This window comes from Colobus angolensis, unplaced genomic scaffold, assembly GCF_000951035.1.
Source record: "Colobus angolensis palliatus isolate OR3802 unplaced genomic scaffold, Cang.pa_1.0 Scaffold31, whole genome shotgun sequence".
NCBI classification, from domain to species: Eukaryota; Metazoa; Chordata; class Mammalia; order Primates; family Cercopithecidae; genus Colobus; species Colobus angolensis.
The window spans coordinates 9,695,291-9,719,206 of NW_012116377.1; the positions used below are offsets into that span (position 1 = coordinate 9,695,291).

The window sequence follows — 23,916 nt, forward strand, 5'->3', positions numbered from 1 at the left end:
TATCTGTGGTCCTTGTATGGCCTCTCTTGCAGTTCACATCATTCTTAACGTATTTCTTGAGTTCTTCCTTGCTAGCAAATTTCAGGTTCTCATCAGGCTTGGCGTTGCCCATGGGCTTCAGGGTCTCAGCAGCCTTGGCGTTGGGAGGTCTGTGGCTGCTCCAGACTCAGGGAAACTGAGGTTAAGTCGGCTGGGGACAGCTGCTCTCGGGCTTGCATGGGGTTTAAACCCAGAGTCATCAACAGCAACTTACAAACAATTCACTTAACTAAGTGTTGTAAGGCAGACTCCAGGCCTGGTCTCAGAAACCCTTCTGAGCCATTAGCCACTGTCTTCTTGCACCCTGAGTGCCTACAGTATGTTTTCCCTGCTGGGGCCTGAGTGGTAAACACCCTAGAGATCCTAGCCACTCCAGCCTCCCTTCCCATGGAAACCGTCCCAGAGGGAACAATTCAGATCCAGAGCAGCGGCAGCAGAAATGATCCAAGGAAGGCTGCACACAGAGAGGAGAGAGACCAGGAGAGGTGGGAAGGGATTCCAGAGAGAGCCCCAAATCAAACTGTAAGACATCTTGTAAATATTTTAAAATTGTGTTTAAAGAATAGCTGACATCTGTCGAACACTACGTGCTAGACACTATCTTAGGCCTCTTACACTTTTCACTCATTGAATCCTCCCAACTATGACTGTACTGTCCACCTAACAGGGAAGTTATGGACCTTGCCCAGTGCAAGGTGCTGGGGGTAACGGAGCTGGGATTTGAACTCAGTTCAAACTGTTTGAACTCAGGTGGCTGAGTTCCCGTGCCTAGACCACTGTGCTATATGACCTCTTAGTTAATTCCTATTATTTTGTCAGGATACTGGTGGCAACTGAGAATTTGTCTATCAACAGAAAACACTAATGACTTACTCACTCCTCGATTTTGTTAACAGTTGTCCAAAGGTGGAAACACTGATGGTGCCCCCAGCCTTGCCAGGTTTCTGGTATTTTCCCTGCAGTGGTGGAAGCAGACCTTGAAATGGACCTGTCTTGCTTCAATACAGGAGAGTGCATTGTCTCAAAAAATCAGCCCCACCCTCTGTCCCTTCACTCACCAAGACTTCAAGAGCCCGATGTTTTGTTAAGGAGAAAGCTTATCTTAAAGCCTTGTCTATCAGTCACCACTTGAGCAGGTCCCTCCGCAGGGAGTAGGGCATTCTGAGAGGTGGAGTGGGTCTTTTCTCAATAGATCTGGAAAGAGAAGACACACTCATAGTGATAAAATTGTTAGAGCCAAGTGCTGACAAGTGATGTGAGTGTGTCGGGAGGAGCTGCTGGAAGTGGGAAGAGAGGGAGCTGAGTGCTGGACTTTGATCTAAGCCCTGAAGGCAGGCCAGAGGGGATGGGCTTCGGGGGGAGGGGGGAGGGTGGCCCACAGCAGCAGAGGCATCCTGCTAACAGCTTGTTCAGGGCTGGAGAGGACGACATGGCCCCAGTTTCATCCTATATCCTGCCAAGGAATTCCAGTCTAAAGGCAGTAGGGAGTCATGCGAGATTTTGAAATGAGGAGCACTGTACACGAAGCTCAGTTTAGGGGTTTTGGTGGACTCTGTGCCCAAAAGACAAATATAGAGCCTACTGAAGTGGTCGGGAGGAAGACGGTGAAGCCTAGACTAGCATAGTAGCCACAACTGCAGACAGGGAGTGACCAATTCAAGAAGGAAGGATAGAAGTAATGGCACCTGTTGCCTGGCTTGGAAGGGCAGAATGGGGGTCGGGGTAGGTGAAGAAGATGAAGGAATGGAAGACCACTAAGTGTGGGTGTCTGAGTGGCTGGGGTCTCAGTGGTGGTGTCAGTGGGAATAAGGAAGCCGGTGGTTGGAGGAGGTTTATAGGGGAAGGTGAAGGAATGGCTCCACTGGCCTCCCGTCCTGCGTCCTTCACGCTCAGCTCAGCACCTGCCCTGCCCCTGGCTTCCTGACTTGGAGCCCTTTTCGCTCCGCTGCACTGATCCCCATCCTGTCAGCTCTGCTACAAACAAGATTCACTTCCTCCAGGATGCCTTCCTGTTGTCACCCACCTTTGGCCACAAGAGACTCTTGCACTGTCCCCTCCCCATCAACCTGTGTATCTGCTTGCACTGACTGCTAGTGGACATGCTGTTTTTAGGTTTCAGGGGACTTCTCTGATGTCTGTAGCTTAGATAGGGCTCATAGCCTACAGACCCTCCCAAACAGGATTACATCACCCCATTTAGTTCACCCCCTTTCATGCTGAGGAGAGCAGAAGAGGTCTGATGGCCTGGGCTGGAGTTGACCCCTAGTTGATTTGTGGCAGGACACAGACACGTGGAGGTATCCTTCCTCTTCCTGCACCCCTAGAGCTGTAGGGCTGATGGGGTTCACAGTTACCACCAGCTGGGCCTGCCCTCTGCCCCCAAGTCTTTCCCCAGCCCTTCTGGGACATGCCTGTGCTGAGGGGTGGGAGGCCGATGGCCCCCTGAGCTGAGGGGAGCTCTGTGGTGGCCTGAGAAGGGCTTTATCTTTATGCTTTGTTTCCTGTCTCCGGGCCAGGCTCCTCCTCCTGGCGAAACACTTGTCCCAGTCTAACAATGAGGATTCATTTTCGTTGCTGTTGTGAATAGGTAATTCATTTGTAATTGCCTTCAGGGTAGAATTTTGCAAAGGCTTTTTAAAAACCCATGTAAGTTCATCCTACAAAAAATTGATTTATGCAGCATCTACTACGAGCAAGGCATTATTCTAGCCCCCTTTGTTGTGCGCATAATTCACTTGAAGAACTCTGAATTTTCTTTTTTCAGAAACCATATATTATCTTTTTCAGTAGTAAGTTCTATTTGACTGTTTGTGATCTTTTCTTACATAGATCCTACCAGATCACCTGCTACAGAAACACCCCTTCATCCTTCTCGGAATGACAAATATGTTTTACTGTAACTGCATTCCAGGCTTGGGAAAAACACTGGCGATAGACAGGGTCACTCCCCTCCGAGAGCTGGTGTGGGAGACAGGCATGCAAGTCGGCAATGGCCTTGTGAGCCATGCTTTGGCATGGATGAGCTCAGAGTTGGGAGCACAGAAGAGGTCCACCTAGGCCTGGGTGATTAGGGGGAACAAGGAGGACACCATGCCTGCAGGGGGGACCTGGAGATGAGTCGTACTGTCTGGGCTTGCCAGGTGGGCTGGGTAGGCTGACTGAGGCAGTCCTATAGCAGAACCTCCAGGAAGTTCCCTCCCTCCACCCACATCCCGTTGCTCCCCTCTGCCCTCAACTCAGAAAAGGAGAGAGCTGGGAGAGCTTCAGACCCAGGAGCACTTACTCCACAACAGCCATGAGGGGCTCTCCCAGGCAGAGCTCTGCAGTAGTGCTGACCTTTCCCATCCCCCTCATCTCCCTCTCAAAATTCCCCACCAGGCTGAGGCTTCTCAAAAAAAACCTCTGGGAAACAGCTTTTCTTCTGGAGGTCAAGAATGAACTGTCCCACAGGAAATACCAGATTCTTCATCTGGGGTAGCCAAGCCTGCAAGCCTACCAGGGGGTCCTCCCCAAGCCCATGCACATGGCCAGGGGTCCAGGCTCTGGGCAGGTTGGAAAAGCTGCCTGCCCCATGCCTTGACCTGGGAGAGGAGGCGGGGGCCAGGTCCACATGCCCCCTACTCTCTGTGTACTGTCTTTACAGCTTGTATCATTTTGACTTAGGGCTCAAGGCAGCTGAGGGACTGAAACTGAAAGAAAATCAAGGATTTGAACAGGATGTGCGTTGGGGGTGGGATATCTGTACCCGAAGCCTTAGCCCCACCCTGACTTGAGGGAAAATTTCCAGATGGGATTGGTCCCTGCTAAGCCTCTGAGCCCCTCTAGTTGGGGCTAGAGGTCATCTTGGCATCCTCCTGCCCACCCAGATGAATGGAAAGTTCTCTCTCCAGGACATAGTTATCCTCATTCCCCACTCCTGTGCCTCACAATTCTTACTCCTATGACAGACTTCCTAAAATTCCAGCCTAAATCCTCTCCATTACAGTTTCTACAGATTCTGTCTCCTAACCACAAAGGGAAGAAAACAGAATGAAGCCTTCCCGAGGGTTAGGGTCATATAAGGGTATAAGAGGTTGGGAGTGGGGTGCAGATCAGCCCTCTTGCCCTAGGTAGTTTATAGGATGAAGGTTTCTCTGTTAAAACATTGCCCAGGTGGCAAGGAGTAAAGTGGAATATTACACCCTTACTTCCTCCTCCAGCCTTAGTGAGGCTTTCTGAGGAGAACTGATGTCATCTTTCCTCTTTCTAGTCTCCTTGTATTTGCTGGTCAGGTCTGTGCATTTGTATAATGGGGTCAGGGACAGTAGTTGGTGTCCACCCAGAATGCACCCAGCTCTTCCTTCCCAATGCCAGCGGCTTGTGGGACATGAGATGGCAGCTCCAGGCGGCAGAGTGTACATGGCTCTGGCTCTGTCCTCCTGTGTGACGGCTGCTGCCCTGACAACAGGGGCAGCTTTAAGCAGGATGCCCTGCTATTTACTTGCTTGTGCATCTGAAAGCAAGAACTAGGAACTGCCGCCCTTCTGCCTGGCCTAGCAAGCCTCTTTCCACACCCTGGGGAACCTCCTCAAGGGGGCACACAGAGGAGAAGTAACCAGCCCTGGGATGAGAGAGCTGGCAGGGGCCAGGACCAGACCCCAGATTTCTGTGTGTGCCTAGCTGACACCTCCTTCTCCAAACCAGGCCAGAAGATGGTGCTGGGAGTGAAGGCAGGCCCAGGGGAGAGTCCATGGAGAAGGAAGGCCATCCCCACTTCTCTCTGGGGCAACCAGAATACCCAACTCTGAAGGGAGGCAGCCCCAGAGGGCCCCTCTGCAGGCCCAGCGCCCTTCATTGGCCGTGGTTCTCCAGCTCAGACACCCTTCCTAAAAAGTCAGCTCCTGGGGCCCTGGCTGTAGTCACCACCTCCCAACAAATCTTCCCACAGGCCAGTGCCCTCCTGGACAAGTGCTCCTAGCCTCCTCCACCCACTTCTTTGCTCATAGCTCCCTTTTCCAGAATGCAGTCACAGCATCACTGCTGTACACAGAGTGGGACCCCCTCACCTGTCACTGTTCCTAACAGGTCTGTAACCCTGTGTCGGACTCCTTTTCTCTCTTGGTGATGTCTAGGGGGCAGGGCCTGTGTGCATCTCTTTCTGTTGTATTGGATGGTCTCCAAAGGCAGAAGCTATTTCTTTCCCTTCTTTTGCAGCTTTCTATTATGTCCCCACAAGAGGACTCTTTGGAGTAGGGGAGGAGGTATCAGGAAGGAACGGATTTAGGGATCAGTTATTTTGGACATGGGTTATAAGCAGAAAGTGCCCTGGCTTTGGTGAGGAGTAGGGGATTGGTTCCCACAAGGCCTCTGGCTTCTGGGCTCCCAGAGGCTGCCCGTGTGAGTGACACTCACCTGCTGTGCTCCAGATGCCAGGGCAGGTACTACGACCACACCTGGTTCACTCAACAATTCTTCCTCCCCAGGCTCACTCTGCTCCGTCTCCATCGAGAAGGCACTGCCTGAGGACAGAGGCTTGTACAAGTGTGTAGCCAAGAATGATGCTGGCCAGGCTGAATGCTCCTGCCAAGTCACCGTGGAAGGTAGGTCATGCCCACCCATCACCACCACCCACACACGGGGTTCCATTTCTCAGCCCCTCCCTTCCCTACCATACCTTGCCTGTGAGACAAAACTGCCCCCAACACTACCCTCCCTGCCTAAAGGCATTCATTTTGGATGTCAACCTATCGTTTGCCAAGAGAAAAAGAGACAGGAAGGAAAGTGGCAGCTCTACTTGATCACCTACATGGCCTCTTTCTTCACCCCTCCCCTGGCCATCCTGTCCCCCTCCCAGTCCTGAACCCCACACCCAGAACCTTCTGAGCTGGGAAGCTGGGGCACTGGGCAATAGAAAAGACACACCCACAGGAAAATGACTACAGAGTATTTTACAAAAGCCACACAACAAACAAGTGTCTGAGCTGGCAGGACGGACCCAGCAGGGTCAGCCGTGAGGAGGAGGGAGCAGAGCGGGGCCCATGTGGGAGACTTCCTAGAGGAGGTGAGTTGGGGCTGAGTCTCTGGATGGAGAGGACAGGCAGCCTCTGCCAAAACAAAACAGTAATAATAATAATAATAATAATACTGCAGAGGGAGGTGGGAGGACACGTCGGGGAGACAGCAGGCCTGCCAGGTCTTAGTGGAGTTTCTGTGTTAGGAAGAGGCAGTGCCAAGCTGCAAGGAACTGGGCTTTGTCCTAGGGAAATGTCAGAAGTGCATTCGTGACTCTTTTTTCTCTCCTTCCTGAGGAGTGTAGAATTGGAGCCTGAGAAATAGGACGAACCTCGTGATGATTTAGATGAGGAAATGCAATGGAGGGGGAGGGTGTTCCCTGGCACATTTAGGGCCGAGCCGAGCCGGGACCAGAACCCCATCCCAAGACCCACAACCCAGTGTCATTTCTTTGTATTTGGCACTTACCTGGAAATGTCTCAAAAAGTAGTTTTGGGGAAATAGTTTCTTGCCCTTGAAATGTCTGGTTAATAACCATCAGAGACACATCAAAAACTAGTGTCCAAATAAGGCATCTTGAAGCCCAGCTTGCTTATTCTTCTCCCTCCTGGGTGTGATCAGTTGAGTTCTGAAGTCCTAGTGTGTCTCACTGCCATTCCACACCATGTAGAGCCCGTGTCCTCATTCTGGACTTGACAGTCGGTTTCCTGATCACAAAGCTGAGCTCTGTGGAACATGATGAATAGGAGAGAGGTGGAAAAGAACGTCTTTTTTGTAAAAACACAATGGCAGCACAAATTAATTGTTAGTAGCCGAAAGGTAAGCTGAACTCATCTAATACTGTGTACTTCTCCTTGGAGATTGTGCGTATATGTGCTAGAGGGGCTCTGAGTCTAAGGAAGCAGACTCGATGGGTCCAAGTTTATGGTCAATTCAGAGGGGGCGTGGGACACATGTTTTGAAGTTCTGCACAGGGGATGCTGTGGCTGATGACTCCTGTGTGGGAGTCTGTCCTCACCCAGGCTGTCACCCACTCAGATCACAGTCCTGTTTCTTTCTGTACAGGTGCTGCATTAGTAAAGTATAGTGTTTCTGGAAACTTGATCCTTGAAAGCCCACTTCTAATACCCCTCTGCTCATTTGGGACTCAGCTAGTGAAGGAAGTTCCTGAGCTAGTGAAGGAGGTTATCGGCTTTTGAAACCTCTTTAGGTCCTGTTTGCATGGCTACCTGAAGGCAGGAGAGCAATTCATTCTCCTTATCGGTAAAATGTCAGCACCTTTTCCAGATCTGTTTTCAAGATGAAATTTCCTTTTCCCCTACTGAATACACTTGGGGATTCTTTTTTTTTTTTTTTTCTAAGATTTGGGAAATTCATTCTGCAACTTAAAGGGCTTTGTTTGGCAGTTTCCTTGTCTGCTGGCGGATTCCCTTGTCCGCTCTGCTAATCTTGATGACCATCATGATTTATCCCTAATTCCTTCAAACGCAGAGTTTGGCCTCCAGCTGCAAATTGGGAGCTAGGTCTTGGAAGAAGAGCTAGAAAAGTGAAAGGAGGGAGCCCAGCTGAGATAACAGGACCGACTCTCAGTCCATTGGGTTTGGTTTTGTTGACAGAAAGGATAAGGCCAGCTTCTTCCCCCTGCTCTTCTTTCCCTGTTGCTATACTTGCAGATACATTAGTGTCCTGTATGCCAGGTGGGCGTTCGCCCACATTTAGCTTTATTTTTCCATCAAGAGCCTCTCTAGGAAAGTGGTAAAGGACTGTGGTCGCCTTGACGGCTCCCCTGTCGCCTTTCTATTGTCTGGTGCTCCACCCCACTGGCTAGGCTAGGTCTCCTGCCCTCATTCTGTCCCCTCATCCCCTCAGCTCTCCCTGTTCCCCAAGGCATCATACTTGACTTGGGGATCCCAATGGGTTTGTGCATCCCCTGAAATTACAGGCAAAATATTGCGTTATGTGGGTTGGAGCATCTTTCTGAAGAGAGGGGTCCGTAGTTTTTAGTTGAATTCTTAAAGGAGTCATGAATCAGAATACATTGAAGAACTACTTGCCCTAAGGAGCAACAGTGACTGAATTTTCAAGCCCAGCCATTGTGTGGGCTCTTCCAATGTGTCTCCAGCTGCAACTGCCCACCTGACCTCTGCATAGAACTAGGCCTTCATCCCTCTTACGGGGCAATGAGGTCCATCTCCACTAGGCGATGGGACTACAGCTGGTGCTGACTTCAGACTGGCTTCCTCAGCCACGCAGCAGGGCTGGCCTGGCCCTTGAAAGTCGCTATCACTCACTCATCTTGTGCCAAACACCATCGAGACCATACATCTGAGGCCAACATATCTTTCAAAATCTCATAAAAATGAGGCAAATGGGGCTCACTGGCCAGTCCACATTACCCACACTACTGATACCCTCATATCTTAAAGATAAAGGATGTCACCTTTATAACACAGCAGAGCTGGCTATTTTAATCATGTGTTTGGGTCTTTTTCCTAAGAAAAGGGGTGTTTATGTACTTTCTGGATTATAGTCATATCACCCTTCCTTCTGAACTCAGCAGAAGACAAGGGTTAACTTGTGCCACATAGAAGGGAGCTAAAACCTAGAGTAAATGTGGACTTGCCCGAAAACTCGTCTGGGAGGAGAACAAGCTGACCTTCAATGCCTGCCCTGGCCAGAGACTCTTGTGCACTTTGCATTTTCAGTCTATGCAACAATTGAGCAGGGTGTCTCTCTCAGTGAGCAAACCAAGGCTTACCAAGGGTCAGCTGCCTTCCGGGCCCCACAGACAGTAGGCGAAGATCCAGTGTTGGGGCTCCACCCTGCACGGTGAATTACAACATGAAATATCCTGGCAGGACTCAGTGTCTGGCTCAGAAACCTGCCCCTTTCCACAGCCTGGCGCAGCCTCCCTGCACAGTGAATTACCATGGCAGGGCCCACTCCCAGAGTGATCCAGACCTTCCTGAGTAACAGCCCTCCCTGCGGGGAGGTCCTTCTGCACACGGGACTCAGAAACCCCTTTACTCTCATTCCAACCCAGATGAGCAGTGAGGAAACTAAGTCCTTCCTAGGCCAGAATCCCATGAGAGGAGTCAAAAAGCACCTTAGCCCCTCACTGGCTCATCCAGTCATTCTCAACTCAGGCCTCCTGTCCCCAGCCACCCTGGCTAGGGCACCCAGCTTTTGGTACCAGTGAGACCAGGGCTTTGTGACTACAGAGGGTCATGCATGATTGTGACAGGGAGGGACACTCCAGTGGGTACTCATGCCATCACTCAGTCATTCAAGAAATATCTGAGTGCCCACTCTGTGCCAGGCACTGCCATAGGAGCTGGTTTTAAAACAGAAAATGAAGTAGGAGAAGTTCCAGCTCTTGGGACTTTTCTAGTGGGAGAGAGGCAGTAATGCAGGTGAACAGCTGTGTCATATCCTCAGGTAATGTCACCAGCTATGGAGAAAGCAAAGCAAGGTAATGGGAAAGGGAGTACCATTTTTGGAAGGAGTGGTTGCTGAGGCCCCTCTGAGGAAGGAACATTTGAACAGAGACTGAAGGAAGCCAGGGAAGGAAGAGGGACAAGGTGACAACGAGAGCATAGCCTTGAGCTGAGGATACTCTGCTTGAGGCATTTCAGGATGAGGCAGGAGGCCAGGGTAGTGGAGCCATGAGCAAGGGGCAGGATGGTGGGAAGTGAGGTTGAGGAGGACCGTGGACCAGATCCAGGCAGTGTTGGCTATGACCAAAAAAAATGAGATTTTATTCTAAGTGTGATGGGCCAACACTGGACATTTATGAAGGATCACTCATGTCCATGTGATGACCAGACCCAGGATGAGTCAGAGGGAAAGCAGAGAGCACAATCGGGGGTTGCCACAACAGGGGCAGGAAGTGATCAGATGCATAACCTCTTTGGCTGTAGAGCTGATAGGAGCTGCTGATGAGCTGGGTATGGAGAGAGAGAGAGAGAAGTCAAAGATGAGTCTTAGTTTTCATGGGGGGAGTGAAGATCAATGGTGGGGTAGGGGGGAGGGCACGGTCAAGAGTTTAGTGTATGTGAAGTTGAAGATGCCTATTTGACCTCTCAAGCAGTCCTGTCACATAGGGAGGTGTTTAGATGAACCTGAAGTTGAGGGGAAGGTCAAGGTTGGAGGCAGGATATGGGGAGCCATCCACACACAGAGGCCATTCACTGCCCTGGGGTTGAATGAGGTCCCTGGAGAGTACAGAGGTGAAGATAAGAAGAGGGAGAGAGAGAGAGGCAGGGGCGGGGCAGGGGCCTGCGAAGAAGACTAAGAAGGAAGTACTCCAGTGATATGGGAAGAAACCCAGGAGATGGGGGTGTCCTAGAAACCAAATGATAAGAACTTCAAAAAGGAAGGAATGATCAAGATTAATATTCCAGGCCAGGTGTGGTGGCTCACACCTGTAATACCAACATTTTGAGAGGCAGGTGAATTGCTTGAGCCAGGAGTTCAATACCAGCCTGGCTACATGGTAAAACCCTGTCTCCACAAAAAATACAAAAGTTGGCTGGATGCTGTGGGGCATGCCTGTAGTCCCAGCTACTCAGGAGGCTGAGCCAGGAGGAAGCTTGAGCATGGGAGGTCGAGGCTACAGTAAGCCAACATTGAACCACTACACTCTAGCCTGGGGTACAGAGGGAGACCCTGTCTGAACAAAAAATAAGAAAGAAAGAAAGAGAGAGAGAGAGAGAGAGAAAGAGAGAAGGAAAGATGAATGTGTCAGGTGCTGCTGCCAAATAAAGATGAGCCTGAGCATTGGCTATTGGGTTTGGCAACATTGAGGTCATTGGTGACCTTGCAGGAGGGCTTCAGGGGAGTGATAGTAACAACAGCCTCATCCCAGGCATACAGAGACTGAGTCATCTGTTCAAGGTCACCCTAAGTAGCGGAGTGGGAAGTTAAAGCCAAGCCTCGTTTCCTAACCACTGTGGTCCACTGTTACCTTGGCCCCTGGGCACTTCTGATTATTGCTTAGCTGATTTTGACCCACCCCTCCTTTGCTGACCTCGGCCCTGCCGTATTACTAAGTCTGCTCCCACCCCCACGTTTATTCTTTTTTTTTTTTGAGACTGAGTTTTGCTCTTTTTGCCCAGGCTGGAGTGCAGTAGTGCAATCTTGGCTCACTGCAACCTCCATCTCCTGGATTCAAGCCATTCTGCTGCCTCAGCCTCCCAAGTAGCTGAGATTACAGGCATCCACCACCACGCCCTGCTAATTTTTGTATTTTTAGTAGAGAAGGGGTTTCATCATGTTGGCCAGGCTGGTCTCGAACTCCTGACCTCAGGTGATCCACCCGCCTCAGCCTCCCAAAGTGCTTACAGGCATGAGCTACCGCACCTGGCCCACATTTATTCTTTAAATCATCACAGACAACTAACAGGTATTATGTGGAACTAAATATAATTGCTGTTTTTGTAGGTCAAAAACACTTCATTACTGGTGAATGGTATAGTTCAACCTGATCTGATGGTATAGATCAACACAAAGCATTTAGCACCGTGCGTACATGGAGTCAGTACCCAGTAAATGTCAGCCATCACCTTCTTACTTGGTCACACCTCCCTCACTCTTCTATTGAGGTGATGTTATTTCCGTTTTCCTTGTGAGGAAACTCAGACTCAGAAAAGTTCAGGAACTTGCTCAGGGACTCACAGCTCCTAAGCAGCAGAGCCAGAAAGAAGCGCAAGCATCCTGATCTCTCTTCCTTAATATGCTAGCACACTGCTTGCACTCAGTCAGGGAGAGAGGCCAGCAAGGAGGGATGAGCCAACCCAGGGAGAAGCTGAAGTCCAGCCCCTCTGCCCTGCCCCACTGGGGGCCCCTAGAAGCTGGTCCCCTCCAAGAAGCTTCCCAAGACCTCATGCCCCCTGCATGGGGTCAGAGTTCAGGGAACCAACCTCTTGAGGGAAACAATAAAAAAAAATGCTGCCCAGAGAGCTTGAGTCCAGAGCCCAGGAGTGGAAGGGGTGAGGCATTGTCCATAGAAGGACACGTTTTCCTCTCCATGTAGAGGCCCCCCACTTCCCCACACCTCCATCTTCCTTCCCCACACTTCTTTGGGGACACAAGCAAAGGACTTCAGCCTTAGGGGCCTAGATCTAGCAATGGAGTTTAATTTCATCACAAAATGATTAAAATAGAAAATACAAGCTGCTCTTAAACTTATATTACTATTATTTTTATCCCCTGGGCAGTCATGTGAGCACAAAGCTGGTTTTGATTAGGCACATGGCCCTTCCAGCCCACTCCTTGCTGCAGTTCGCATGGAGGTCTGCTGGCTCTGCATCCCTGGCAGGGCCCCGTGGTGCATGCACAGCCCCACCATGCTGACACTTTAGGTGGAGTGCGGTCACCTCCTGAGGCTCCCAGTCTGGGGTGTGCCTAGTTTGAAAGGGGGAACTTGAGCCCCTTTCCTCATGGCCAGATGGAAAGATAAAGTGCTGCAGGAACTTCTGAAAATAAGACTCAAAGCACATTACTGGGTACTGTACTGACATGTCCAGTGAAACCCCAGCACCCTAGAGCCGAGGACGGAGGCAGAGGCAGATGGGGCAGGGCAGGGAGGGCTTTCTAAAGGTGGAAAATTTTAAAGCTGACTCAGAAGGAGGTAAGGGAATGTGGCTATCAAGGGGAACTAATTCATAGGTAAGTGATCATTTTCTTTTTTTTTTTTCCATTTTTTGGAGACAGGGTCTCACTCTATTATCCATGCTGGAGTGCAGTGGCATAATCACTGCAGCCTCAAGCTCTGTGGGCTCAGGTGATCCTCCTACCTCAGCCTCCCAAGCAGCTGGGACTACAAGCACATGCTACAGTGCCCGGCTAAGTTTTGTAATTTTTATAGAGATGGGGTTTCATCATGTTGCCCAGGCTGGTCTTGAACTTCTGGGTCCAAGTGATCCGCCTGCCTTGGCCTCTGAAAGTCTTGGGACTACAGGCGTGAGCTACCGCACCCAGCTGATAAACGATCATTTCCTGCTTTCCAAAACACCGTTGCATATGTTCTCTCCTTTGGGCTTTGGAACACCATGAGGTAGAGAAAATAAGTGATTCCCTTGTACAGACGTGAAAACAGAGACATGGGACAGTTTAAATTATTTCTCCAAGTTCCCAAGATTGCTGATGACAAAGCCAAAACTAGAGCTGTTCTCTCTTGGTCTCTACTGTGGTGATGCTTGGAAGTAAAGCCCAACACAACCGCATGAGGACAGAAGGAGTCTCAGTCCCTGCTGCCCTTCTTTCAGGAACCCAGGAAAACTGGGCCTCTTATCCTTTGCTTTCTTGTGCCTCAGCTTACTCATCAGTTAAAAAAGCAAACCTGATCCTTCTTCTCCCTCCTCTATGCTGCAAGATTCACCAGGAGAATGAGTGCTGAAGCCAAGGAGTGCAGAACTGCATACATACTCTGCCCTGTACTCCTCTTCCTTAAGAAGGGCCAGGTGCGGTTGCTCACGCCAGTAATCCCAGCACTTTGGGAGGCCGGGGCAGGCAGATCACCTGAGGCCAGGAGTTCAGGACCCGCCTGGCCAACATGGCGAAACCCCATCTCTACTGAAAATATGAAAAATTAGCCCGGCGTGCTAGTGCACGCCTGTAATCCCAGCTACTCAGGAGGCTGAGGCACGAGAATCACTTGAATCTGGAAGGCAGAGGTTGCAGTGAGCCGAGATCATGCCACTACACTCCAGCCTGAGCGACAGAGTGAGATTCCATTTCAAAGAAAAGGGGCCAAACAAACAAAACAATTACTGGGTACACCTTCTTTACATTGTCATCGGCGACGGTTAGAAATGCTGGTCTTCAAGGAAGGGAAGAAGGGAGAGCCCCAGACAAGGGAAGCTTAGACTGACTCCATGCCCCTGGTTTATGGCACCCTCATCCCCAGATATCAAGGGGAAGCACTGCCAGGTTTTTCTGCCTCTTGGAATAGTCCTGGAGCCACTCCCTGTGCACTCCCTGTGCTTGAGGAGAGACGAGGAGTTTTCTGTTGGCCAAGTATCAGTCATCCATGGAGCTTCTGGGTCATACCACGCCCAGACCCCAACCCAAACCAATGAAACCAGGACCTGTGAGGTGAGATACCCTGGCACAGGTGCTTCTAACATACAGCTGAGGGTGAGATCCACCAAAGCTGACAAATAACTATGTCCAGAGGATTTTTCTGTAGCTGAGAATGACCGTGATCCTTGGGGAAAATGTCCAGTGTAAGAAAATGAAATCATCCCTGCCCTACGGCTTTCTGCTTCTCTCTGTCCCCATGGAACTGGCGTGCTGGGTTACAGGCAGCCTTCTGAGGAGCTTGAGAGTGTCCACTCCAGATAGCAGGGACCCCAATGTGCCATCTGGGGCTCTTTTGCCCGTATGGGAGATGGCAGGAGTTCGGCTTGCAGTGGGGAGTGGAGGCGAGGAAGTGTTTTGGTGTCAAGGGCTACTTGAAAGGGTTGCTTTGGCTGTCTGATCCCCCCGACACCCTGTCATGTACTGCTAAGAAGTCCTACTTAAAGCCCCTAATGGTGCATGCAGGGCTTTCCGCTGTCTTTGGTTTGCCCCCACAGCCCCTGGAGGCCTGTCTGCTTCTGAGCTGCCATGAGCCTGCGACACCCGCGCACAGCCTCCTCCCTGGATTGCCCAAAACAGAGAGGAGGCAGGCACTAGGCTGGAAAGGAAGCCTGTGGGGTGGTGATGAGCGGAGGGACTCATGCGGGCAGATCTATGTTCTGGGGAAGGCGAGGGGCCTAAATGCCTCCCAGAAGGAGAAATGCATCCAGAGGCAGCTCAGAGTCCACTTGCTGGGAGGAGGATGTCCCCAGCCCCCAGTTCTGCTCCCTGTGCCTACCCCTCAGAGCCCCAGGAGCCCAGTCTAGGCAAGATCAGCTCTGACTGCCAGTCCTGGAGGCGGACGTGAGAGGGCTCTTCCTCCCCAGCCAAGCCTCAGGAATGTGGTGAAGCCTCCGCTGGAAAGTCCCCCCACCCACCCCCTGCCCCCACTGAGCTTCCTTTCCTCAGGAGCAGGAAAAGAACGCCCAGGGAGAGGGCTCCAAGGGGGAGACTGTCTCTCAGTGCCGTCCCCAAAGAGCGCTTCTTGTGGGGAAAGGAAGGCCAGTGAACGTGCTGGGGCCCAGTGATAGCCACTCAACCAGCTCCTCCTTATCCCAGTTCCCGGGTGGTTTCCCCACAGTGTCCTGGGGGCCGGTGAGGGCCTTCCCACCCAGCCCAGCCCAGCCAAGTGATGTTTCCCTGCTTGCCCTCCATGAGGGAGGGTTTCCTCTGGCAGAGGGAGTGTGGAGCAGAGCCTGAGGGCAGGCACCGCCCAGCATCTTTAGGTCCGCCCAGCAGGCAGCTGTGCCCAGCTTCACTGGGCCTGTTGGGGGAGGGCTAGCAGAGGCCCCACAGTGGGGCCTAGACCCTGTCTCAGAGGTGGGAGGCATGCTGGCTGCCTGCTCAGAGGCCTCCGTTTGGTTTGTCACTGCAAAGTTTGGTCTGCAGAAGAGAGTCGGAGAAATCAGAAGCTGTGTGCCAGCTCTAGTCCATGAGCCCAAGAGCAGGGACCCTGTCCCCTCCTCCCCCTATTGGAGAGACAGCCTTTTGGAGACCCAGGATGTCTAGCAGGACGGACACAAAGCCTGATGGAGGAGAAAGCCGGGGGGGTGAGCAAGGGGTGACTCTGCCCCGACTCTGCCAGCAATGGCATTCCTGGGGGATCATCCCAAGCTCCCAGGGCAGCCTGTGCGCTCATCTTGCCAAGGTGATCGTGCTGTCTCCACCGGATTAATCAGGCCCAGGGCAGTGGACAGCCCTTCTTTGGTGCTCTCATGGAGGGTGAAGGAGGTTGCCTGGATGCAGGTGCTGTTCTGTCCAGGAGGCACAAAGGGCCCTTAGAGTTGGGGGAGGAGTTTGGTCGAGGTGGGATTTTGACCGAGAGGCCCCCTCTGCTCAGTTCCTCAGCAGCTGCTGACTAACGTTTGTTGTTACCTGTTTCGTTCCAGATGCTCCGGCCAGTGAGAACACCAAGGCCCCAGAGATGAAATCCCGGAGGCCCAAGAGCTCTCTTCCTCCTGTGCTAGGAACTGAAAGTGAGTACTCGCCCAGCTTCACCAGGCAGAGGCAGGGGCAGGGACTGAGGGCAGCCTCAGAGCCCCTACTTCCTGGTCACTCACTCTTGCCCGAGCTCCTGGAAGTCTGATGTCCGCCCACACCCCAAAGTGCCCAGTGAACTCCCAATAACAGAACCAGTGGCCTTTTCTCACCCCATCCCAGTGCTCTCCCCAGCCTGTCTCCAGCCTGGGTGGTGTTGCACGTCTCAGTTTGTCCTCCTATCAGCCTCCCCCACCCAACCTCCTTCACGCCCTTTTACTTCCCACCAAGACTCTGGGAGAGCTCCTCCTAATTTCTCCCCAGTTGACCCTGCCCTCCCAGGGGCTCTTTCTGGATTGTAGCTCTGATCTCATCACTCCTGGTTGAAATATGTAGCGGCCCCCAGAGCCTGCAAAACCCACAAGCGAAACTCCACGTGTTAGCGCCCAGGACACACCTAGCTCGCATGTGCACACATGGTCCCACATGTGGCCTGGCCCCCGCCTATCTTTCCCGGTGCTGCCCCCAGCTCCTTTACTTCTATTTTATACTCAGGCCAAACCAAGCTCTTCGCTGCGCACTACACAGCCCCCAAGTTCCTTCCTTCGTGCCTTCTCTGGCACCTCTCTCCATGGGACACCTCTCTGGCAAACTCCTCTGAAAAGTCCCTCATCCCTGAATTCTTCCTCACCTCAGCTCCCACAGTGTCAGCACGTGGCTTCTCCACTCCCTCCTTCCCAGTGTCACAGAGACGTGTCTGGGTCTCATCCTCCCTCCTCCATTGTACAGAGTCTGTTCAAGCGATTACCTTTCAGAATGACACATGCTGTGCCTTGCTCATGGAAGGCAAATCGCAGTGTGGTATAAGAAGCCGAGAGAGAAAGGAGACTCTCCATGACCATAGACAGCTACCTTCCTCTTTTTGGATCTCAGCTTCCCCAGAGTCCACACATCCATTAGGCACCATGCGTAGGGTCCACAATGCTTTTACAGGCCTGCCAAATGCTGTAATAGCTTATAAAATTAGAAGAAAAAAGTGAACTTTTAAGTCAAAGACAATGTTTTAATTCATAACATGAATATATTCATCTTTATACCCATGCAGTTATAATTTACATAATTCAAATATAATACTTGATATATAATTTAATCTATGTACTTTTTTTTGGTGGAGGAGGGGGCTAATAAAGGCAGAAGGGCTTCAAAAGTCACAATGTCACCCTGGCTGCCCTTATAATTTTTCATCTAATTTTGACAGCAGAACTATCCTTTGAAACCTACAGTCTCAACAGAGGGTGCAGAGTCATTTGAACATCCCCAGCACATGCTGTGTTTTAAAACAAACAAACAGAAAACAAGATAAGCTCCTAATTGCCCATACTGATAGAGAAAAGTAATTGAGCCTGATTAATTCAGACTACAATCTTTTTCCATTACAATGCAGTGTTTGTGACTTTGTTTTATTCTTACCTTCCTAATGATGAACTTGGGTTCCTCGAACATATCCCAGCCAGGCTGTTGGGGGAACGCAGCCTGGGGCAGCGAAATTGGAATTAATTTCTCACTGATGCTTAACCAAGGTAGATAGCCTGAGAATATCAAGAGTGGACATTTAATAAGTTGTTGGGAATGCATACATAATACCAAGAAAAACCTAGTGAGAATGGGTTAATAATTTTATCTTCCAAAAATATTCCTTGGGCCCGTGCTATACTTGGTATGGAAAACTGTAAGCAGAAGAGACAGAGAATGTAGGAAGGGCACCAGGGGCTGTGAACTGGGGCTATGGCATGGCTGTCCCCCACTCCTGGGTGCAGCAGCTGCAGTGCAGGGGTTGATCTGGTGGGCGGCCTCCAGCCCTCAGCACACCCACTCCAATGAGCCTTTGAGGAGATGAGATGGGGTCAGAGCCGAACTGTGGAGGAGGAAAACAAGCTTGAGACGATGAGCAGAGGAGGAGTTGGGCTCTCTGCCCTGAGAACAGAAGGCTATGGAAACACCATGCAAGTTGTCACTGTCCGAGTCTGGAGCAGCGGCTCACACCCTTGGCTGCGTGTTATATTCACCTGGGGAGCTTCTAAACCACTGCCACGCAGGCTTCCCCTGTCCCCAGACCAATTACATCAGAATCTCAGGGGTGGGTGCCAGGCCTCAGTATTTGTTCAAGCTCCAGGTCACCCCATGTGCAGTCAAGCTGGAAACCAGCTGTTCCAGGGAGAAGCCTGGTGCCCACACTGTGGGTCTTGAGAAGCAGAAGGGGGTCTCCCCTGCTGCCTCTGTTAAGTGTGGACCCGCGTTGGGGACCCTCACATCAGCATCCTCAGAGTATCGCGTTGCCCAGAGAGCAGAGCAAGGCACTGTGGTGGGGAGGCTGGAAGCAGGGAATGAAGCTCCATCCGAGTTAGTGGGGGAGCAGCAGGCTGGCAGCGAGTGCTTCATCTCTGCAGAAAACACATTCACAACCGGATTAACTCCAGTAGACGCCACTTGGATTTCACTCTATGTGCAGAGCCCCCATGTTGGAATTTCAGACATCTTGCCCCTGAAGGAATGGCAGTGTGTATCTCCACACACTCCAAAGTCATGGCCACTTTGTACCCCTTTGCTGGCCCACCGCCCCCCCTACCCCTGTCACCCCAAACCTAGCGCCCCAGCACTGAGAGCAGTGCCAGGCTGGCTACAGCTGCCCTCCACCTGCTTGCACCCCTGCCCTCTTGTCCTTCAGAAGCCTGTATCCTGGGGGCCTGAGAGATACCCTGGGATTTGTTTCTGGAGTGCCCTGAGAAGGCGGCTGCCCAGAGATGGAAGTGAAGGAGATGTCTTTTAGGTCTGCACCCGTTCTTTTCTCCCTTTGGAGGATAATTCTTAGTTTATTAATTGTATACATTATATATACACACATTCTTATTTAAGCATTTTAAACAATATGGAAATATACTATGTATAACGTGAAAGTCCTCTTTCATCTACCCCCAATTCTACTCAAGCCCCAAAAATCCTTAATGACTTTTTTCCATGAGTGTTTATATACATGCACAAGTACATCCATTGCATTTTTGCCTCACAGAGATGGAATCACACAGTCTGTACACCTCTGCAACTTGCCTTTTTCTCTTAGCTTTGCCGTCCCCAGTCCCAGACACCTCTGATTCCATGAGTGATCTGGCTGTGTGTGTATGTGTTCATCTGTGTCGAGGGCTGAGAAGTACCTAGTCTAAGAGGGAAATCCATCTTTCCTGGGGTGAGGCTGAGTGATTTTCTCATCAAACAGATGGTGACCAGGTCCCTCTTCTGCACACCTCCCTCGCTGCTGAGCACTGGGGAGCATGAGGGAAAAGCCAAGGGCATCTACCCCAATGCAAGCAAGGACAGGGTGAGAGAAAGCGGACAGAAGTACAAGTTAACCTGCCAGACACCGACTCACAAGTGCAGCGGGGAGGTGGGAGCAGCTTGGGAGGATTTCGGGACGAGGAAAACGGGGTCAGGGTATGAAGGAGAGGAATGCGGTTTATGTGGTTTGACTGGAGAGAAAATGGTAACATCAGATGGGGAGGAGGCAGACAGGGAGGAGCCACCCAGATGCTGGAGTGAAGATTGTGAGGGCACCTGTCTCAGGACAGCTGCAGGCTGAATAAAATCAGACTCTACTGAGTGCCTGTGCACTGGGAGCACCTCAGGAGCTCGATCTGTGTCACTTCAGCCAAGTCTCACTCAACTGCGCTATAAATAGCTGTTCCCATGTTAGGGATGAGCTAAACAGAGCCTCAAAGAACTAAACTGTCCTGTCCAGGGTCTCACAGCTAGTAAGGTGTAGAACTGAGGTGCCAACCCTGACCTACGTTCTGGCCACTACACCTGGGCCTGGCAGCAGTCTCAGGACATACTTTGCGCTGTCCACATGTGGCTTGGCTGTATGTCCCCTGGCTCATTGCGGGTGGCAGGAGGACTGGCTGATAGGGCTGGCAGAGGTCTGGCTGCCACTAAAGCTGGGGGAAGGAGAGCTGCAGCCAGCTTGCCTCCCTGGACCTTGAGACCTCTCAGTGTTCGCTGTGTGCCTCTTGATGGGAATTTTTTTTTTTTTTTTTTTTTGAGACGGAGTCTCGCTCTGTCGCCCGGGCTGGAGTGCAGTGGCCGGATCTTAGCTCACTGCAAGCTCCGCCTCCCGGGTTTATGCCATTCTCCTGCCTCAGCCTCCCGAGTAGCTGGGACTATAGGCGCCCGCCACCTCGCCCGGCTAGTTTTTTGTATTTTTTAGTAGAGACAGGGTTTCACCGTGTTAGCCAGGATGGTCTCGATCTCCTGACCTCGTGATCCACCCGTCTCGGCCTCCCAAAGTGCTGGGATTACAGGCTTGAGCCACCACACCCAGCCGATGGGAATTTTTTATACCTATTTTGATATAATTTCAAATTTACAGAAACATTGCAACAATAGTACAAGGAACTCTTGTATGCTCTTTATTTAGAGTCACCAGTTGTTTACATTTTATTTCACTGTTTTGTCATTCTCTCTCTATATATTCATTTATTTATTCATTTAGATAGAGATAGGTACCTACCATTTTAGGCCAAATTGGAGACATCATGCCCTTGACTTCTAATTATTCTGTTGTCCTAAGAACATAACTAAAATGCAACTATTGAAATCAAAATCAAAGAGTAAATTTGACATTGAACCAATACTGTTGTCTAATTGATTCACAGTCTACATTTATTGTCAGTTGTTCCAATAATGTTCTTTATGGCTATCTTTTTCTCGTGTTGAATATTTAATAATAACACTCCTAAAACACTTCGTGTACTTCTCCAGCCCAGCGTGGGTCCTCTCCTCCCTTTGGAGATGGAACAGGAAAGAAGTTCACAGGCCCAAGGAAGAAACACCCCACAGTCTTCCACCTAAGCTTGAGTAGGGCATGGGGAGACAGAAATACTCCTGTCAGACTCCAGGTGCCAACTTACTATGCTCAGTTCTGGGGCAACACTCAGGCACAAGACACAGCAAGAAAGCCAATGAGGTAGAAAGCAGGAGACGAAGGTCTTGGTTCTCCCAGTAATTAAATATGTGGCCTTGGTCAAAGCCCTTCATTCCTCTGGACCTGGGCTTCCTTGCCAGTTAGGTGGGGAGTTTCTCCAGCTGACCCCAGGCCTTTCCCGACTCTGACATCAGCATCAGCCCATCGGATGGAAAGCTTTTGAGTGACACAGTTCAGTTAAGATTAATAACTCTCCTTCATATCATCTGAAGTGTGAAGGAGTCCAAAGCTACAGCAAGCATAGTTTAGGTCACACAGCAGCAAAAGTGTCCTGAGGGAAAGAGGCCTTAAGCATACAGGTTTAGGGGAGTCCCAGTTGGAGGGGGCCCAAATGGCCAGGGGAGTTCTTGGGAATTTTGTGTGAGGGGAGACAAGCATGCTGGCTGTGTGAAGGAGGCATTGATGGGGCTTAAGAAGTGGCCTTAGGAAATGCACATGAAGTGATGCCAGTTTGATACTAGACTCTAGGAATTCCTCCTAGCAGTCTGTATAAATTGATGGTCTTTCAGAAGAGACGTAAATGGGCATCCATGTAGGGCTTTTACACCTTGAAGACATTAACCGGGTCCTGTGCATCTCCAAAACTTCAGTAGCTGGTCCCTCAGTTGGTTTATAATAAATATTTGATTTTTCAAACCAGTTCATAAGTTCCCATGCTCCAAGGGTCCCTGCCTTCACTGTGGTTCTGTCACTGGGGATGATGCCGATGGAACATCCCTTCGCAGTCCATGCCTGGACTTGGCCTGAGCTTCATCTCTGACATCAGTCACTTTGGAACATCCCAGATTATGAGACTCTCAGATATCTTTGCCTAGACCTCCCATATGTGTCTGCCTCTAAAATGGAAAGTTGTGTCAATTTGAAAGCATCTCTGGATATTAAAAACTGTGTCCAGTTTCCATGCAAGATTTCCCCAGGATCAAATCTTTCTTTTAAACATTCCTCTGCAGGTCATGGGGAATGTTCAATCCTGATGGGATTCAAAAGGTGGAAGAGAGGTTAGGATTTGGCATCAAGACTTGCCTGACAGTGAAAGATGTGGGGCCCTGGGAGAGAGACTGGGCTATTTCCATGAATGTTTCTGAAAGCTGGCACCAACTCCCAGTTACTCCCAACCAAAGTGTGGGTCTGGGAGGAGGAATAGTGCCTACCTAGCACACTCCCACCCACAGGTATGTGACCCTGTGACTTCCACCCACTACTCCTCCCAACTCCTTCCCCAACTCTCCCAGTGTCTCCCATAAGCCAGTGAAATGGCCAGAGTGGGGACCTGGAGGGTACCCACCAAGCAATGCTGGCACCCCTGGCCCAGCACACCTCTTTCATAACCATCCTGACGCTCTGCGTCCTGGGGGTTTGGGAATGGATGTTTGCAGTAATCAGAGGAGCGGTGTTTCTTTGGAATCTTCTTGTGTGACAGCCCTTGCTTTGAGGAAGGTGAGCAAGAAATTTGCCCAGAGATGTTCATTCTGGGAAAATGACCAATATTCTTCCGCATATCTGTAAGGATGTACTGGATGGGGCCGGTGTGTGCAGGGGGGAGTGGGTCAGGTCACCCAGGGCCAGTGTGGTAGGACTCGGCCTTCCATCCTCAGGTGCCACCACCTCCTCCCTGCTCCGATACAGCCTTATGGGGTGGGTGCTCACTCCACGCTCAACCCAGCCCGAGTGCTTTTCAGGAGCCTTTGGCAGAAAGTTCATGCTGATTTTGGGAATTGTGAAGGATTTGATGTCTATTTTTAACTACCTACCTAAAAAGGGAAATGTCCCCAGAGAGGCAGACATCCAGGGACCTCCCTATACCCAAGGCTGGTAGGGCTAGTTCCCTAATTCTCCTTTGCTTTCCATTATCTCAGACCTTTTGACTCTGTGAGACCCACCTTCAGGCTCCGCACCTATCTTGCCAGTTTGCTCTGGTCTCTCTGCCCTGCTGATTTTCCATGTTTGAGAGCGAGGCATTCCGGTGCTTTCAGACTGAGCATCTGGAAAGTTCCGTGGGTTACTGACCTCCTTTTTTTTCCCCCAGGACGGTTAGGGCTTGGGTCGGCTGGAACAGATTAACCGGACAATTAGGAGGCTGGCCTCCCCACCCCTGCTCCAGGTTTCCCAGGAGGCTTCCAGATCCAGTGTTTTGACTCATGTTTTTATTGGGCTATTTCACTTCCTCTAATATCAATCTCCTATCTAGAGTGGAAGGCTCAGCACCTGGCAGTTTTGATCCAAGATGTGACAGCAGAGACTGATCCTTTTAATAGAAAGTTATATAAAAATTCAAGCCCCTAGGGCTATATTTCTCAGCATCAGTGCCCAGGGCTGGGGAAGACTATTCCTTGGGAATTCCCAGGTTAACAGAAATCCTTAAGGGTTTCACTCATTCCTTTATGGCCATTTATCAGGCATGTGCCAGGTACTATGCTAGACACTGCAGATACAGAAGGTAGATCCTATCCCTGTCCCCAGAAGCTTGCCATGGTGTGTATGTTGGGGACAGGTTTCTGAAATAGCAGTGCCTGATGAATGCTGTGATGGAGCTACCTCAGAGGGCCAAGAACCCAGCGGGGCATTAGTGGTGCTTGAGCTGGGACCTGCCCAAAGAACGTGCAAGAGCCATCCAAGAGAAGAGGGCCCAGCATGTGCAAAGGAGCGAAGGCAAGAGCCTGGTGTTGCAGAAACTGAAAGACATTCCATGTAGATTACAGAGCAGTACTTCCCAAAGGAAGGTGCAGGGACCAGCAGCAGTAGCAGCACCAGCACCT

At 50.8% G+C, this 23,916-nt stretch overlaps 1 protein-coding gene across 6 annotated transcripts in view; it reads left to right on the forward strand.

Annotated features, from left to right (window-relative positions):
* Positions 1-23,916, forward strand: part of MYLK (myosin light chain kinase) — a 270,952-nt gene that overhangs the window by 183,814 nt on the left and 63,222 nt on the right. For 5 of the 6 annotated variants that reach the window (XM_011950787.1, XM_011950783.1, XM_011950784.1 and 2 more), the window contains 2 exons: positions 5,502-5,618; positions 16,041-16,127. In XM_011950787.1, the coding sequence (XP_011806177.1) occupies positions 5,502-5,618; positions 16,041-16,127 (204 nt within the window). Of the gene's footprint in view, positions 1-5,501; positions 5,619-5,963; positions 6,080-16,040; positions 16,128-23,916 lie in introns of those variants that run through there. The other variant, XM_011950788.1, reaches the window with a different exon arrangement.